Source organism: Gorilla gorilla, chromosome 3 (assembly GCF_029281585.2).
Source record: "Gorilla gorilla gorilla isolate KB3781 chromosome 3, NHGRI_mGorGor1-v2.1_pri, whole genome shotgun sequence".
Lineage (NCBI taxonomy): Eukaryota > Metazoa > Chordata > Mammalia > Primates > Hominidae > Gorilla > Gorilla gorilla.
In genome coordinates, this window is record NC_073227.2 from 104,921,005 (window position 1) to 104,939,119 (window position 18,115).

The 18,115-nt window shown below is 37.4% G+C and overlaps 1 protein-coding gene across 2 annotated transcripts in view; it reads left to right on the forward strand.

The window, feature by feature from the left end:
- Positions 1-18,115, forward strand: part of CDS1 (CDP-diacylglycerol synthase 1) — a 67,699-nt gene that overhangs the window by 38,687 nt on the left and 10,897 nt on the right. Inside the window, exons 6-9 of one of the 2 annotated variants that reach the window (XM_004038919.4) lie at positions 10,175-10,233; positions 12,214-12,296; positions 13,633-13,720; positions 17,271-17,339. In XM_004038919.4, coding sequence (XP_004038967.1) covers positions 10,175-10,233; positions 12,214-12,296; positions 13,633-13,720; positions 17,271-17,339 — 299 coding nt within the window. The remainder of the gene's footprint in view (positions 1-10,174; positions 10,234-12,213; positions 12,297-13,632; positions 13,721-17,270; positions 17,340-18,115) is intronic. The other variant, XM_055384606.2, reaches the window with a different exon arrangement.

Sequence of the window (18,115 nt, forward strand, 5' to 3'; positions counted from 1 at the left end):
CCCCACGTGGCCCAGGCTGGTCTCGAACTCCTGGGCTCAAGGGATCCTTCCGCCTTGGCCTCCCAAAGTGCTGGGATTACAGGCACGAGCCACTGCACCCAGCCTTTTGTTCAGGTTTATTGTTCAGTTCAGCTTTCCAAATCTGTTCCTTCATTTAAAAAAACTTTTCGCTGCTGTATCTATAGAAAGTACATTCCTAGAAATAGGTATTGAAAAATTTCTACTCTTTTAAGGGTACTCATATGATGGTAGTTGGTCCATTTTAAATTCTGACCAGTTGGAAGGATTATGATCATGGAGAGATTATGATTGTTATCAGCTAAGAAGATCATACTAAAATTTTGGAGAGTAAAACACTTGACTCTGATTCTGTGTTTATCAAAGCACATTTGTGCATTTTCTTGGTATTCTTCATAGAAACTTTGAGTATTTTCTCTCGTTTACCAAACCAATAAGCTTGATTTATTTTGTTAAAGGTAAGGTAGATTCTGGAATGGATTCTTTTTTTATTACGGGAGAGAAGAATGTAGTACCTTCTCAGTTTATATTTAAGGTAACAAGACTTCTGGCATTTTGAGTTTTGATGATAATACTAACAGTCAAAGTGTCTATGGTATCTTCTGTTATTGAACCCAACACTTTGTTTCATGTGATTGTTCTTGTAATTATTTAAAAACAACTGCGGGCCAGGTGCGGTGGCTCACACCTGTAATTCCAGCACTTTGGGAGGCTGAGGCAGGTGGATCCCTTGAGGTCAGGAGTTTGAGACCAGCCTGGCCAACATGGTGAAACCCAATCTCTACTAAAAATACAAAAAAAAATTAGCCGGGCGTGGTGGCAGGTGCCTGTAATCCCAGCTATTTGGGAGGCTGAGGCAAGAGAATCGCTGTAACCTGGGAGGCAGAGGCTGCAGTGAGCTGAAATCATGCCGCTGCACTCCAGCCTGGGCGACAGAGCGAGACTCCATCTCAAAATAATAATAATAATAACAATAAAAGAACAATTGTGGTTAATTAAAACATAAATCATTTCTATCATTAATATCTGCACATTAGTTTTCAAATGAATTATGATGTAAACAGCAACCCTGCACCCCACCGCTTTGAGAGTTTTTCCTTTTCTCTAAGTAATAGGCCTATTTCTTAGTTTACTTTAAGCATTATCTGTTCACTTCCTGTTATAACCTACTTCACTTCTTCATACTCAGTTTTTTTATAGTAATAGTTAGCATTAAGTAGGTACCTAAAATATCACTTCCTGTAGAGCCAAATAGTATCTATGATTACATTTCCTTCTTTTACAACTTTTTGTTTTTCCTGAACTTGAGGAACTGCCTCACCTTCTCTTTCCCATATTTGCTCATTTCAGTGTAGAAATCCTTAATTTTTCCTTCAGGTTTGCCCCATGTCTGTTGGTAGTATTTTCAGATGTTTACACAAGTCAGACAGTATATCAATTGCCTTTTTTCCTGGAGACTTCTGTGCCAGAGACCTCTGCATTCCTGTTCCTGTGTGAGCTGGCTGCATATGGGCCCACTGCTGAGCTGTCCTCATGATTTGAGCCGTTTTCTTCCATCCCAGTCTTCCATCTCTTGGTTAACACCCTCACTTTGCTGAAGCATGGCCTGCTGTAGTTTCTTTTGAAATGATGTGTAGAAGGTAGTTGTCTTATGCTTGTGCATTTCTAAAGATATCTTTAGTCTATTCTCACAGCTGATTGCTTTGGCTAGGGCTCACACTTATTGTTGGACTTTTACTTAATAATCCAGGTCAGAAGCCTAGGCCTCAGTCTTGCCTTCCACCGGGCCTTTTCTCCTTAGATTCTCTAGAAAATACGTTTAGGCACCTGTAATTTCTCAGGCCTACTAACAGTTTTCTATCTGTTTTCTAGCTTCCAAATTTTGTAGACATGTTTCTTCTTTTCTCCTTCACATTTCTTCAGTTTTCTCTGTTCTTGTGGGGCTTCCCCTTAATTTATTTTAATGTTATTTTGCAGGGATACCAGGATGGAATACAAACTATCATTTAAAAACAAAAAGCCTTAACTAGTTTTATTTTTCCCTTGGCTTAGAACAATTTGTTATTTTTGCTCACAGTCCTGCGGATTGGCGGGCTTAACTTAGCAGTTCTAACCCCAGGCCTCTCACGTGGTTGCCATGAGACAGAGGCGGGTGCTCATGTCTTGAGTGGGCTGGACATCAAAGATGGCTCCTTTTCATGACTGCAGTTCGTGCCGTTTGCTGACTTGAGCACTGACCTGTGGCCCCTCCATGTGGCTTGGATGGGACAGGCAGCCTGGGTTCTGAATGGGGAGCATGCCAGGAGCCAGGTGTTTCAAGAGGCCTAAACTGGTTTTTTTTTGCTGGGCGCGGTGGCTCACACCTGTAATCCCAGCACTTTGGGAGGCCGAGGCAGGCGGATCACAAGGTCAGGAGATCGAGACCATCCTGGCTAACACGGTGGAACCCCGTCTCTACTAAAAATACAAAAAAGAATTCGCTGGGCGTGGTGGTGGGCGCCTATAGTCCCAGCTACTTGGGAGGGTGAGGCGGGAGAATGGCGTGAACCTGGGAGGCGGAGCTTGCAGTGAGCCAAGATCCTGCCACTGCACTCCAGCCTGGGAGACAGAGCAAGACTCTGTCTCAAAAAAAAAAAACAAAAAACAAACTAGTTTTTTTTTTTAAATGAAAATATATGCCCATGATAAAAATTTAGACTAGAAAGGAGTATTCCATGAAATCCTCCTCCACGTCAGTGCCTTACTTACGATATGGAGGCTTACTACTGTTATTCCAGAAATTGTCTGAGTATTCAAGCTTTTATGTTTATATCCCCCCTCCCTTTTTCTTATACAAGTAAGAGTATCTCTTCTGTACCATTTTTCCACTTCATATATTAATAGCTTATAGATGGATTTATATTGGCACATCTACATCTATCATTGTATCCATATCTGCAGTTACATCTATATTGATATACAGCAATAGCTGAGAGGTAGAATGTCGGCATATAAGGTGATTACTGTTTTCCCCTTTGGTTTTGCTATAATTTATGCTTGAGAATAACATCTCAATTGAGTGTGGACCGATAGTGTAGTTCATTTTCTTTGTTGTTTCTTTTTATATATTTTGTCTTTCATAGCCTCCTAACCAGCCCCTTTTTAGTAATTCTTGGTTCCATGTATGACTTTTTGGAGTCTACTTCTGTAAAATACAATCAATGTTGTGTCTTTTTTTTTTTTTTTTTTTTTTTGAAACAGAGTCTCACTCCATTGCCCAGGCTGGAGTGCAGTGGCACGATCTCGGCTCATGGCAACCTCTGCCTCCTGGGTTCAGGTGATTCTCATGCCTCAGCCTCCCAAGTAGCTGGGACTACAGGCATGCGCTACTGTGCCTGGCTAATTTTTGTATTTTTAGTAGAGATGGAGTTTCACTATGTTGCTCAGGCTGGTGTCTAACTCCTGAGATCAAGTGATCCTCCTGCCTTGATCTCCGAAAGTGCTGGGATTATGGGCATGAGCCACCATGTCTGGCCTGGTATTTCTTCATTTTTCTAACCGTATACTTATTTCTGCCATAGACATATTTTACCATTTCTTATTTTACACTCTTAGAATCACAGAAACTTACTGAAAGTCATCAAAGTCATTCTTAGAGCAAACATTTCAGTGTTTTCCAAAAGCTAGGTACTGTGAATGATGTTGAGGATATAAAGGGAGATGAAGCGATTGTGTGCTTTCCAGGGTCTTGAAATTGGTAAGATGTGAGTCTTCTAGTTCATTGCTGAAATGTGAACAAGTCCTGTCAGGAGCATGAAGAAGAGGAAGGAAGGCCATGGAAGGCCTTTGAGAAGAGATGAGAGGTTTCATGAAAAGGAAAGAGCAAGCAGGCAGTTGCCAGGTATCGTATAGTAGAAAAGTCCATTCCAGGCAGAGGAACAGCTGTGCAGGCATGAGAATGAGAAAGGATTGCATGTTTTGGGTTCATGGAAGCATTGAAGATAGGGAAGGTAGGCAGGAGCCACATCTTGAGAAAATCTGTATGTCATGGGAAAGGTTTGGACTTTATATCTGGGAAAACATTGGAGGATTTTAAGCTAAGAAATGATATAACCAGATTTGTAATTAAATGAAGTAGGTTGGGAGACATGATCAGGCAGACTAGATAGGAAGTTACTACTGTAATCCACACTAAATGTAGTAACGACCTAAACTCTTCTGGTTTGTAGTTAATACTAAATGAGTAATAAGTTAGAAAATAGGCCGGGTGCGGTGGCTCATGCCTGTAATCCTAGCACTTTGGGAGGCCGAGGTGGGTAGATCACCTGAGGTCAAGAATTCAAGACCAGCCTGACCAAAATGGAGAAACCCCATCTCTACTAAAAATACAAAATTAGCCGGGCGTGGTGGCGCATGCCTGTAATCCCAGCTACTTGGGAGGCTGACGCAGGAGAATCCCTTGAACCCAGGAGGTGGAGGTTGTGGTGAGCTGAGATCATGCCATTGCACTCCAGCCTGGGCAACAAGAGCGAAACTCCATTTCAAAAAAAAAAAAAACATGGAAAATAAAAATACCACAGGCTGATCGTAGAACCCAACTGCTATTTGATGACAGTCTATGAAAAGTTGTTTATGTATCACAAGTTATTGGCTTAAAATGCACTTCTTTGTTGCGATAATTGCATATTCACATGCAGTTGTAAGACATAATAGATCCTTTTACACTTTGCTCAGTTATCACCAATGATAGTATTTTGCAAAATTATAGTACATCACACCAGGATATTGACATCATTACAGTCACACAAATGTACTTTTTGTTTGTTATTTTGAGAGAGGATCTCACTATTTTCCCAGGCTGGTCTTGAATTCCTGGACTCAACTTACCCTTCTGCCTCAGACTCCTTGGTAGCTGGGATTACAGGTGTGTATTACCACGCCCAGCTCTACAGATATACTTTAAAAATGCAACCTCATAGTAAGCTAGGAGCTACTCAGTTAAATGATGTAACTTCCAGTATAAAACAGGCATAGAATACTATATGTCTATTATCATTTTAAGCGTTGCCTAAAAATGGCTCGGTTAGACCAAAAGCACCCATGGTGTACCTCTGTTGTTTATTTAATTCCCAGAGCGCAGTGCAGGCCTGGCATTGAGGGTCCAACTATGTATTTGTTGGATGAACGATTAAAAGGCTGAGAACATGCACATCCACACACAGTGCTTCTTAATGATATTTTCTTAGTATCAGTGTTTTGTTTGCTGAGTCTTGAGGCCTTAGTGGCTACTCTTGAAGTGCTTAGCAACATTTGTGAGCTTAGTCTAGCAAATGGAGTTAGACTTTGAAACAGGACTATGGAAATAGAGAGTATGCTAATATTGAGATATTTGTACCTTTCTTTCAAATTATGTTATAGAAATCTTTGGAATCCAAGTCTTTCTGTTAAACAATATTCCAAATGCCCTGTGAAAATTTTAGTTCTATTACAGTGGTCAAATGACTTCAGAAAATGTATGTCTTACCAGATTTAAAAAGCAGAGACAGTTCAAATTACTTCATTGACATTGAATTTTATTTAAATAAAGTGTAGGTATCTCCAATTCTGACCCCCTCATGGAGGTCCATGAAATTAAATGACTTGTTTAATATTATACAAAATGTCTCACTGACTAGGACCTAGAAGTCATATTGACATTTAGATAATTTTGTTGCAAAATGAGTTTGACTGATAGCAGAGAAAATCAGGGAGACTAAAAATAATAAAACAAATGTTTTCTCTAGAGTCTAGATATATATTAAAAAGAACTCATCAACTTGGTGATTTGGAATTGGGGCTCTTTAGAAACCAGAGCAGTCATGCAATTATATGGTTAGCAGTGATGTGTAAACAGACTTAAGGTGTTTGACCTTTAATATCATCACCTTACATTTCTTTATCCAACTATAGTGATGTGCATATTATATTTAATAAATTATTTTTTGCTTGTATTTGTGCATGCATAGCTATTTTGATTTCTTTAAAGTTCTTATGGAGATAATATGACTTGAATGTAATGCTTTGAGTCCAAGAAAATTGATGGACATATAAAACTAAGTTATAGCCAAAATTAATGCATAATTAAGATGTTTTCCCCAAACATCCTGAGTATCTTTTATATCAGAGGATATTAATGAAATCTTTAGAAAAGTGTCACAAATAATTCACAAAGGACTGTATCTACAAAACTACTTAAAATTTCTGAATTAAAGACTGCTAAAGTCTATACACATGCTAGTATTGGTTCTAAACCTTAGACTAACCATTCAGATTAATAGAAAACTTTTTAAAATGTTAACTAATATGATGATTGGTTTGTATGGTAATCTCCACGATGCATATTCATTTAAAACTTTTTCAGAACAACTCAGTTATAGCCTGGTGTCTGAATAAAGGCACACAATGCAGTGTGATTTTGAATTTATTTAATTTGATGCTAGAAAGTTTTGGTGGTTTAGGCAAGTATAATGAAGAATATAACCAAGCGGAAGAATGGGGGATGAGTCAGAAGCTTTAGTATTCAATCTTGGGCCCATCCTACTGTCTGTTTTTTGAATTAAGGGCTATATGTGTTTACTAAATTTTGACTAATCATCAATGGTAAATTTTAAAAACAACTTTATTTTTTCTTTGTTTTCGGTGTCTTCAACAAGAGCAAGAGCTCCTGAATGGCAGTGCCTATCTTATGCATTTTCGTATCTTGTTTCTGGCATATCGAAGGTGCTTGATAAATATTTTTTTATCTATTTTTCTGAAATTCTCTCTGTCTCATCTATTGGGCTTTTCGGTATCTTGTGTTTTTTCCTTTACTTTTCCTGACCCCCTTAAAAATCTTCATCCTTTTCTTCTTCCTTTTTAAAGAAATTTTAAAGAGATGGTGACTTGCTTTGTGGTCCAGGCTGGAGTATAGTAGCTTGATCATAGCTCACTGCAGCCTCAAACTCCTGGGCTCAAGTGATCCTCCAGCCTCAGCCTTTCAAGTAGCTGGGACTGCAGGTGTGTGCTGTCCTGCTCAGCTAATTTTTACTTTTATTTCATAGAGACAGGATCCTGCTGTGTTGCACAGGCTGGTCTTGAACTCATGGCCTTAAGCAGTCCTCCTTCCTTGGCCTCCCAAGGTGTTGGGATTACAGGCATAGGACGCTGCACCTGGATTCTCTTGTTATTTTTGAATATACGTCTCTTTAGTTTTTGGGTAACTAGTTCTGCTTAATGACTGGAGAACTCTTTGATGCTGGGCAACGAGATGTACGTATCTTTGTATTGAGAACACCAGGCACAATACTATGTAGATAAATGATGATAAGTATAACTTTTATATAAAGAACTATATATTAGGAGGCCTTTTCAGTACTTTTATTTATACTACTACAACACATTCTGTGATTTTAATTTAGAAATAGTTATACAAGCATTCTTTGTTAATCAGGGAAAAAACCTATGGGTCCCATTGTACAAAAAGTGACCCTTTCCACAGATTTATTAACATATAAATGTATTTTTAAGTATTTAAACGTAAAATGTTAATATGTCCATATAGTTGTGAATGAGAAAGATTAAGTTCATATGTTTCTTTTTTACAATGTTTTTCTTTAAAAAATAATACACAGTTGGCCCTCCTATATCCATGGGTTTTGCATCTCTGGAGTCAACCAACTGTGGATTGAAAATACTCTGAAAAAAAAAAAAACCACAGTGGATGATTGTGTCTTTATTGAACATGTATAGGCTTGTTTCTTGTCATTATCCCCTGAAAAATACAGTCTAACAATTATTTATATAGAATTTACATTGTATTAGGAATTATAAGTAATCTAGAAATGATTTAAGATACACAGGAGGATGTAAGTAGGTTATATGCAAATACTATACCATTTTATATAAGGGACTTGAGCATCCATGGATTTTTGTCCTTTAGGGATCCTGCAACCAATCACCCAGGGATACTGAGAGATGACTATATTTAGCCTCAGCTATGCTAGGAAAACACTTTATACCTCCCCCTTCCTCTAAGTCAGAGAACTGTATTATCTTACTGTATCTAGGAGTCAGACAATTGTATCCCACAGGTGAAAATGGATTAGGTAAACGTGAGTTGCCAAGGTTGTCCTGGATAAAATGTCTGTTAGGAAAATGTTAAATGATTCTACTGGTAATTGTGTTTGAAGAAATGTGAGTAAGGGTGAATGGTGTTATCATTTCAAGAAAGAGAAAATCATGTATTTTGGAGTAGTATTTGTGAGTAGATAATTCATAGTTAATGATATTGAGAAGTTCCCAAGGCTGTGCTGGGAGAGTCAAGGGGTCTGTTTGGACAGAAAACATGGTTTCTGTCTTGTGTCTCTGCTTTGCCCCTTACCCAATGGCTTTGAACCGAGTCCAGTCCACGTTTGCCTTTAACCATGGATCAGTGGCACAAAAACAGCATAGAAATTATGTCATTACTTGAGCTTCAAGATAAGTCTACCTGCTGTAGAAGAAAAACTCAAAAGCAGGAATTTTTAAAGGAATCTTTCATACAATTGGTAATTTTGATGCCATTAATTTCATGTTTTAGTATCTCTCTCTCTCTCATTCTTTCTCTCTTTCCTTTCTCTCAATAAAGTGACATAATGGCTTTCATTTGTGCCTCCACTCAGAAAATGTGTCCCTATTGCTTGTGCAGGCCAGTTAGTTGGATTACCTCATAGATGATAAATAGGAGGTGAGATAGGATTGGGGTCAGTATTCATTCTCTTCATTTTGTCATGGTCCTTTATGCTTTGGCATTTCAAATTGATCACCAAAAGTAGCGAAAGGCAGCTGCTGTTTGATTCTTTGCTTGGTGAGAGTAGTAATACCCTTGTTTACTCTACTGGTAGAATTGCCTTGATAAGTATAACTTGGATGTACAAAGTCTAGTATTTATTTTGTATAGAAATTGATCAACTGAAAATTCAATTTCTCTCTTGGAGAACTCACTCTTTAAAGATATTGCAGAGGCTGGGTACAGTGGCTCACACCTGTAATCTTGATACTTTGGAAGACCAAGGTGGGAGGATCGCTTGGGGCCAGGAGTTCAAGGCTGCAGTGAGCTGTGATTGTGCCACTGCACTCCAGGCTGAGCCGTAGAGCGATACTTGACTCAAAAAAGAAAAAAAAAGGATGTTGCAGAATAGAATGCATACATAGCCATTTATCTGAAATTAAATTTGGTTTATATATTTTCAATATCCACCTCTGTAAAATAAACCTATCTTTAGACGTTTACTGGTATTTTTGGCAAGAAGTGATTCATATTGCCTCCCATTATTTTAGTATATGATTATTAGATTTCACTTAATTGGTTAGAATTTAATAAATTATCATTGTAATAAATTTGTAAAATGTAAACATAAATACATATACTGTTTGTAAATCTTTACATTATTAAGAGTATTACATTTTACTATAATTATTGTATGCTTTTGAGAAATTGCAAATTGCTCTTAACCTGAATTTTGCTGATCTCAGTTCATGGAACCACGTGACTCTTAAGGGTCAATAGGATTTTAGTGTTTATTTTCTAGCCCTGTGATCCTCAGTAAATTGATAAAGCCCTTTGTGCATTTTTCCTCATCTGTAAAATGGAGCTAATAATGAGTACCTATATTATAGGAATTTTGAAAGGATTAAATCAGTTGGTAATAAAGGATTATCATTAATGATAAAATGCTTAAATAAGAGCCTAGAAAGAGTAAGCATTCAATAGACTTTAGCTGTTATAATAGTTATTATTAATTTTTCTATTATGTAGAGATTGAAAACATTCTGTACGTACACTTGATGCATTGTTATAGCAAATAAATACTATTTAATTTAAATTTAAGATCTGTTTTCCATGCCCACATATTAGCAAGGGACTAATTAATTGAATTAATGCAGAGGATGTTTATTGAATTTGTGCCATGGAATGTATTAGGCACTTTGGAGAGTACAAGATTGTTTCCCTCAAGAAACTTACTTTAAATGCTTAATGTAAGATAGTAGGAGAGATGGCATCTGAGTAAGTAGCTAAAATATGCCTAGTTGTGATACAGGAAATTGGTTTATTTGGGCTCAAGGAATCTTAACCCTTTGTACCAAATTGTACAAGCACATGTTTTTTGTTCTTGAACAGGTTTCTGCATGTTTGTACTGAGTTTGGTGAAGAAACATTATCGTCTGCAGTTTTATATGGTGTGTATTAACTATTATTCCTTAGTCATTATCTGTGATAAAAACCCTTAACTTTTTTTTTCTGTAGTGAGAAGATATAGTTGAATCTGCTAGCTGTTGTTTTGCATGAATGTGAGGGATATTTGGATTTCAGATGACCATTAGATACAAACTATTAAAGTTGAGAAGTTTGTGAGGATTTTAAAATTTTAACTGTTTTCAAAGTTTACTAAAAACTTTTTCTTTGAATATTTTCAAACGGTGTAAAATTAAAGTTTTTGGGTTCCTTAAATTTGTGAAATTTTAAGAATTTTCTTAGTCTCCTGGACAGTTACTGTGTCTGAGAAACATCTACCATATTGTTCTATGAAAGTAACTATGTTTACCTGCACTTGGCGTGAGCATAAAGCAGCAGAGCATGTATTATCTTGGTGGTTATGGTTAGTCATAGAATTGTGTAATTCTTTTTGGCATAAGATATTTTGTTCAATGTACCAAAGCCTGTCTTAAGAAATGTATCACTTTACATATGAACTTTTTAAATTTTCTTAAACTGTAGCTAGTACAACTGTACAATGCAATGTAGTATTCAGATCTGTAAATTCATGTGATAGTGAGGCTTATTTTGGACTTGGAATATATTTTCTGTTCTTTATGCTTAGCTTTTCTCCATTAAGACATTCTGCTGAACATAATTGCTGGGAAATTGTTGTGTTTCTTGTATTTCTAATTTAAGGGAATCTGAGCATGAAGAGTAAAATTCTTAGTGAATTTTATATAGAAACAAGACAAGTAAAAATAGTAGAATATCCAGTGAAAATGTAAATGGCATCTATTGGAAAAAATTTAATTATGCATTTTTAAGCAATCAGGGTAAAAGAGAATTGGATCTTTCAAGCAGATAAAAATAGAATAAAATAGAGCAACCAATATAATATGGTTGCTTAAATGGGAAACAGGTTTATTAAAAATAAATCAAAAGGCCAAGCGCCGATGTCTCATGCCTGTGATTGCAACACTTTGGGAGGCCAAGGCAGGCAGATACCTTGAGCCCAGGAGTTTGAGACCAGTCTGGGCAACATGGCAATACCCCATTTCTACAAAAAATATGAAAATTAACCGGGCGTGGTGGCACACACCTGTAGTCCCAGCTACTGGGGAGGCTGAGGCAGGAGGATCACTTGAACCTGGGAGGTCAAGGCTGCAGTGAGCTGTGATCACACCACTGCACTCCAGCCTGGGTGACAGAGTGAGACCCTATCTCAAGGGTGGGGGTCCAGGGAGAATAAATCAAAATCTTAAGAATTTTTAAAAGTAATTTTATGAATTTCAATCAAAATCATAAGACTCTTACATGGAAACCATATTGATTATGTTAAAAGTGGCCATCTCTCAGGTTAGATAGAATTGGCAAAACACAAAGGTCTTTAAAAATTTGAAATTGAATACTGTCATTGAACAGAACTGTCACGATCACCCTTCAAGTATGAAAGATGGAGTTTAAGGGCAATTGAACCCTGCTGGTTTGAATCATTTGAAGTTGGAAATAACTCTTTATGGGAAAAAGTTACCATAATAAACTCTGAAAGAAAAGGAATTTTTTAGCATTTTTTTAATAACTGCAGAATGCAGCCAGAGTAAAATGTTCCCCTTTAAATGTTGCTAAACCAGCAACAGAAATCTCTCATCATCACTTAAATCTAATGATTCAAGATAATGGTTTATTTTTTATATGTTTTAAAAGTTAGTACTATATCTATTATTAGAATTCTATTTGTATATAAATTAAGGTTACTTTGTTAAATGTTTTCATTATTTTAAGGTTCCAGTAGGCAACAAAACAAACATAATTTACTAACAGTGTTTTTATTTTATATGACTCTAACTTGTGCATTTTGACCAAAAGTCATGGTAGAAATTTGGGTTTCAAATCGCTGTTGCTTCTTCAGCTGCACTGATCAGTTGTGTTCACTAATTTTTGTATTGTTGGGCTATTAACAGTTCGCATGGACTCATGTCACTTTACTGATAACTGTCACTCAGTCACACCTTGTCATCCAAAATCTGTTTGAAGGCATGATATGGTAAGGCAACAGAATTATGCTGCTTTATAAGTATGTCATAGCACTTTTATAGGTCTTTAACGTTGGACAGTGTCTTACAGATTTCTACTAAAATGTACTGTTTGTTGTTCTTATATTCCATTAAACTATCTTACTGAGTTTTACTTACTATTTGATAACTAAAGACAAAATGCTTCATTAACAACTGGATACCATTCTTATTCAAGTTCCAAATATAGGAAGTTCCCATAAAAGACCCAAATGATTAATTACATTTTCAGGTGTTAATAAATCCTAATGTAACTTTTCACAAAAGATAGACTTTAAATATAATATTTATTAAGATATTATTTACATAGAATGCAAAAAAATATAAAACTTTGCCTGCTAGTAACTACTGTGAAGAAATGCATGTTTTTCTAGGTGAAAGTTGGGTAGGTTTTCTACTTTGCTCCTGTGTAGGAGTGGGTTTCCAGATTGTAGAAGTTAATTGCTCTATGGCAGTGGCTTGCATATTCAGAAAGCATTTTTGTTAGGTAAAAATTATAAAACTTATTACTTAAAAATTAGTTGGAATGGAGAAAAAGCTTAAGATTAAAAAAAAAATATGACCGTATTTTTCCCACACTCATTTTAAACTCATTAATTAAAATCTTTTACAGTTGATGGGTTTTGTCAAGATAAATTGTATTCCCTTGACAGCTTTATGTCTTTTTACCAAGGATGTGGGTGTGTCTTTGTGTGTGTGTGTCTCTGTGTGTATGTGTGTGTGTAAAGTAATTGGAATCATTTTAAGATTGTCTTTGATATATTGTACAGACTTTTCATTGATGGGGCAGTTACTGAAGTAAGTAGGTTCTGTACATTCAGTAGGGTTTACTGAAATCATAAGCTAAGATAGAATTAAAATTAATAATTGAGAATATGTACTAAGAGTTTGATATAAATTTATCAGATTATGTTCTGTCTAAAGAAATGACTCATTTTCATATTAAAAGGCTGGTTTTCTTAAGATTAGCTTTCAGTCTGCCTTTTATTTTTTATTGTAACATGTTCCTCATAAAACTAAAGTGAAAACATCCATAACTGTAGAAATCAATAATTTAATATTTTCCTTAGCAATATTTTCTTAGCATGTTAGTTTATTTTTAGATTTTGCTCTGTTTAAATTGGTAAGTGGGCAAATTTGGTTGATACTTATCATTTCTACTGTTTTGGCAAGTGTTATGTTCTGGGTAGGCTGCAGTGCAATCCAAAGGGTTATTCTGATGGTTCATTATGAATCATAACCTTTCCGAATATCTGCCACTTACTCAGGTGAACTTTTTTCTGCCTTTTTTTTTTTTTAAAAAAACAGGTTCCTTGTTCCAATATCAAGTGTTATCTGCAATGACATAACTGCTTACCTTTTTGGATTTTTTTTTGGGAGAACTCCGTTAATTAAGGTAATGGAAAAATTTTATAAGCAAGCCACTATGTAACCTTAAAGATTAGCCACTGGAGAACATTTCCAACAACTGTGCTGTTGTGCATTTTTTATTTTTGAGGTGCTTTGATTTTCCTTAGCTGCATGGTGCAGAAGCAGCAAACCATATTTCTCAGTACTTCCATCTGGGTTCTTCATCAGCTCTTCTGTTGGCTCCTCAGGAAGGGCATGACTCCATCAGTCTGCCTGCCTGCCTGCCTGCCTGCCTGCCCGCCCGCCCGCCCGCCCACCCGCCTGCCCACCCGCCTGCCCGCCTGCCTTCCTGCCTTCCTTCCTCCCTTCTTTCCTTCCTTCCTTCCTTCCTTCCCTCCCTCCCTCCCTTTTCATCTTCATTTTATCTTTTGTGGTTTCTTTTCTTTCCTTTTTTTTTTTTGAAGATGGGGTCTTGCTTTGCCACCCAGGCTGGAGTACAGTGGCGCTACCATGGCTCACTGCAGCTTCCACCTCCCAGGCTCTAGCAATCTTCCCACCTCAGCCTCCCGAGTAGCTGGGGCTTCAGGTGCATGCCACCACACCCGGCTAATTTTTGTATTTTTGGTAGAGACAGAGTCTTGCCATGTTGTTCAGGCTTGTCCCAAACGCCTGGGCTCAAGCAGTCTGCCCATTTCAGCCTCCTAAAGTACTGGGATTAAAGGCGTGAGCCACCGCCCCTGGGCTCTGTGGTTTTTTCTCTCGGCCATTGGTGCAGTTCTTCTTTATCCTCCTTTCCAGCAAGCCTATACACAAGCCTTTTCCTTGACTCTCCTCTCCCTTCAACCTGTCGCCTTACCTGTCCCCTCCTTTACCAAACTTTCTCAAAGAAGAGATTATATAATACACCTTCACATCCTCATATCCATTTGTGTGACTTTTTATATCCAAACTCATACCAAAAGAAGATTTTGGGGCCCTACAATAAAATACTAATAAAATACAAGTAATAATGAAAGGGAAAGGAAAATACACATGAGTAGACCATGTTGTTTTGCTATAGAATTGGTTCTATTTATGGGCAATGGAGGGAAAGAAGGAAATGAACTAAATTATATAGTTCTCATTTGGGAGAAGAAATAAACTAATTCTTCATGGAAATCAAATCATTTTCTAGAACTGATTTCTTCTAAAAGAGCTCTTCTTTATTTTTGTTTAGTTTTTATTTGTTTTTGGAGACAAAGTCTCACCCTGTCACCCAGTCTGTAGTGCAATGGCGCAATCTGGGTTCACTGCAATCTCTGCCTCCTGGGTTCAAGTGATTCTCCTGCCTCAGCCTCCCAAGTATCTGGGATTACAGGCAGCTGCCACCATGCCTGGCTAATTTTAGTATTTTTAGTAGAGACAGGGTTTCACCATGTTGGCCAGGCTGGTCTAGAACTCCTGACCTCAAGTGATCTGCCTACCTCGGCCTCTGAAAGTGCTGGGATTACAGCCGTGAGCCACCACACCCGGCCTAAAAGAGCTTTTCATGTTGGAGTTTCAGATAAGATTCACACATTTCACATTATTGGGCAAAGTTTTTAATAATGTTCTCACAGACATATTATTACCTGGCTGTTTTGATATTGTTATATGAACGCAGTTTTGGAAGGACTGAGACAGTTGTTCAGCTATAAAGCCTTCTCTTTGTTCAGAGTGGTATGAGGGTAGTTTAGTATTACCAGAGGAATTTGTGGACTGCCTGTTCTTCCAAAAACCTCTGTAAACTCTTCACCTCTTGGGGAGGAGCTCACAGAGAGCACCTGCTGAAAGCATCAGCACACAGAGAGTGTTGGGCTGCGCTGTATAAGGATACTGGTAAGCAAGCTGTATATTTTTAAAACGTTTCTAAAGCTGCTCCAGAGCACATGATTTATGTATTCAAGAGTTCTACCCAGACTGAGAAGTTTTCGGCTTGGGAAGCTGTATTAGTTCATTCTCACACTGCTATAAAGAAATGCCAGAGCTTTAATTGGCTCATGGTTCTGCAAGCTGTACAGGAAGCATGGCTGGGGAGGCCTCAGGAAACTTATGATCTTGGTGGAAGGGGAAGCAGGCACATCTTACATGGTCAGAGCAGGAGGAAGAGGGAGAGTGAGGAGGTGCCACAGACTTTTCAACAACCAGATATCATGAGAACTCATGGGACAGCAGTAGGGGGATGGTGCTTAACCATTAGAAACCACCTCCCTGACCCAGTCACTTCCCACCAGGCCCCACCTCCGACACTGAGGATTACAAGTCCACGTGACATTTGGGTGGAGACACAGATCCAAACCATATCAGAAGCCTTCAAAAAGGCTGTTATAGCTGTGGAAGAATCTTAGCAACTGATTTTGAACACAGCCTTCTAGTAAATTTATCAGGCTGGATTAGTTGTATAATATACTTAGATAATTGAACAGTTAACCCCTAAATCGATATGATATGCATCAGTTTAATTTGGTAAGCTATCTTTACAATAATCAGCAGGCACTTTTGAATTTGAGTCTGCTCCTACTTCATGGCAGTGATAGTGAATTACCCTAGGAGAAGGTGTGTCTGTCCCTTCTCTGTGGCAGAATTGTTATCAGATTTCTCAAGAAACCGTTTCTGCCAACTGTTTTGGTTTGGGGCTTTACGAATATCAGGACAAGAAGTCTATGAAGAGCTCCCATAGGTTAACCCATAACCCATTTTAATACTTCAGAGACTTCATTCTGATATTTGGTTTCTGTCCCTCATTAATGACCTGATGACCAAATCCTCCCACACATCACAGTCTTTATCTCCCCTGAGCAGCAACTTTCACTTTTTGCTCCTGAATCTTTTCCTCCTGCCCCGACACCACTAACTTCTAGATTTTTTTCCAGATTTCTTTCCATGAATGGTCCATTGACTGGGCAGCAATAGCCTGAATCCAACACAAACAATATCTCTTCTTTGAAGTACAACATGTTCCTTTCTTCTTGGAGATGGACATAGATTGTGAAAAAAGAGAGGATATGTCAATACTTGAGCAAATACAGTATCTGGGGCTCTGGAGTATTTTGCCATATCAGAAGGAAGTCTGTGTGTATATAGCATATTAGGAATATGTGAAAATTATATGTGCTAAAATGTCCATGTTTTGTTGTACTGATTCTATTTTAGGCCAATAGCAGGTCAATACTGACTGTGTGTACTTGGAATGAATATGTCTCATTCTTATTCCAAGAACTTACACCAACTATTATCGGGTTTTATATTAGCATAAGAGTCATGGGACAGTTATTTTAGTATAGAGTTTATACTCTTTTGAGAGACAGAATAAATTTAGACCATTTAACGTGAACAAACACATATTCACAGCATGTCAAATATTTGAGGGCCCACTATGTGTTTAAATATTATTAGAGAGATTTTTACTAGTAAATCAAGATCAGAGAAAAGGAAAAAGGGTTTTGAACTATTCCAATAAGAGAAAAAGTAAGGAGAGGTGTACAAGTTATTGAGGAAATAGTTTATATATATATATATATATATTGTGAGTTTTGTGAGTGCAGTAAAGCTTTTTAATTTTATTTGCCCTTTTTTAGTTGTCTCCTAAAAAGACTTGGGAAGGATTCATTGGTGGTTTCTTTTCCACAGTTGTGTTTGGATTCATTGTGAGTATTACTAAGATTTTTATTTTGTATACATTTCGAAATATGATACCAAGCTTACTGGTCTAATTTTAAACCTAGAAAAATTAAACCACAAAATGCTAATAATATAGTTATTGAAACCTACTAAAAAGAACCAGTTCTGTACCTCAGCAGCCCTTATCCTGGCTACATATAGAATCACCTAAGAAGCTTAAACAAAATCTATGTCTCAGCCTTATCCCAGGCCAATTAACACCCCCAGGTAATTCTAATGGCCATCCATGCTGTCTTGCTGACTTGCTGACTTGCTGTTGTGCTGTTGTGTTTGGTAGTTGCTAACAGCTATTCTGCCTTAGGCGGGGCACAAGTACTGGGACAGGTGGTGGCCTTGTGTAATAGCAGAGGATGCAAATACTATTGAAAAACTCTGCCTTCTTAAACACATGGTGGCCACTTGGCTCAGTGGGTGGTTACTGTTGTGGGTCCAACTTGCAGAAACAGTCTAACTATAAATTATTAATGTTTGCTTTTAGCATGTTAAATAGCTATTTTTCATGTTTTACAAATTAGGATTTAGATTTTTATTAAAAGGTGTCTAGTGAGAATGAGAGTATAGTACCATAGCTGGATATAAGATAAATGTACAAAAAAGTACTGTCAGGAAGCTTTACTTTTCATAGTTTCTGACAGTTGTGGTTACATTCTGTATCCAAATCTAGAGTACCTAGTAACAACATGAAGCCTGGAGAGAGTGAATATACAAATAAATGGAAATATGCCATGATCCTGGATGGGGA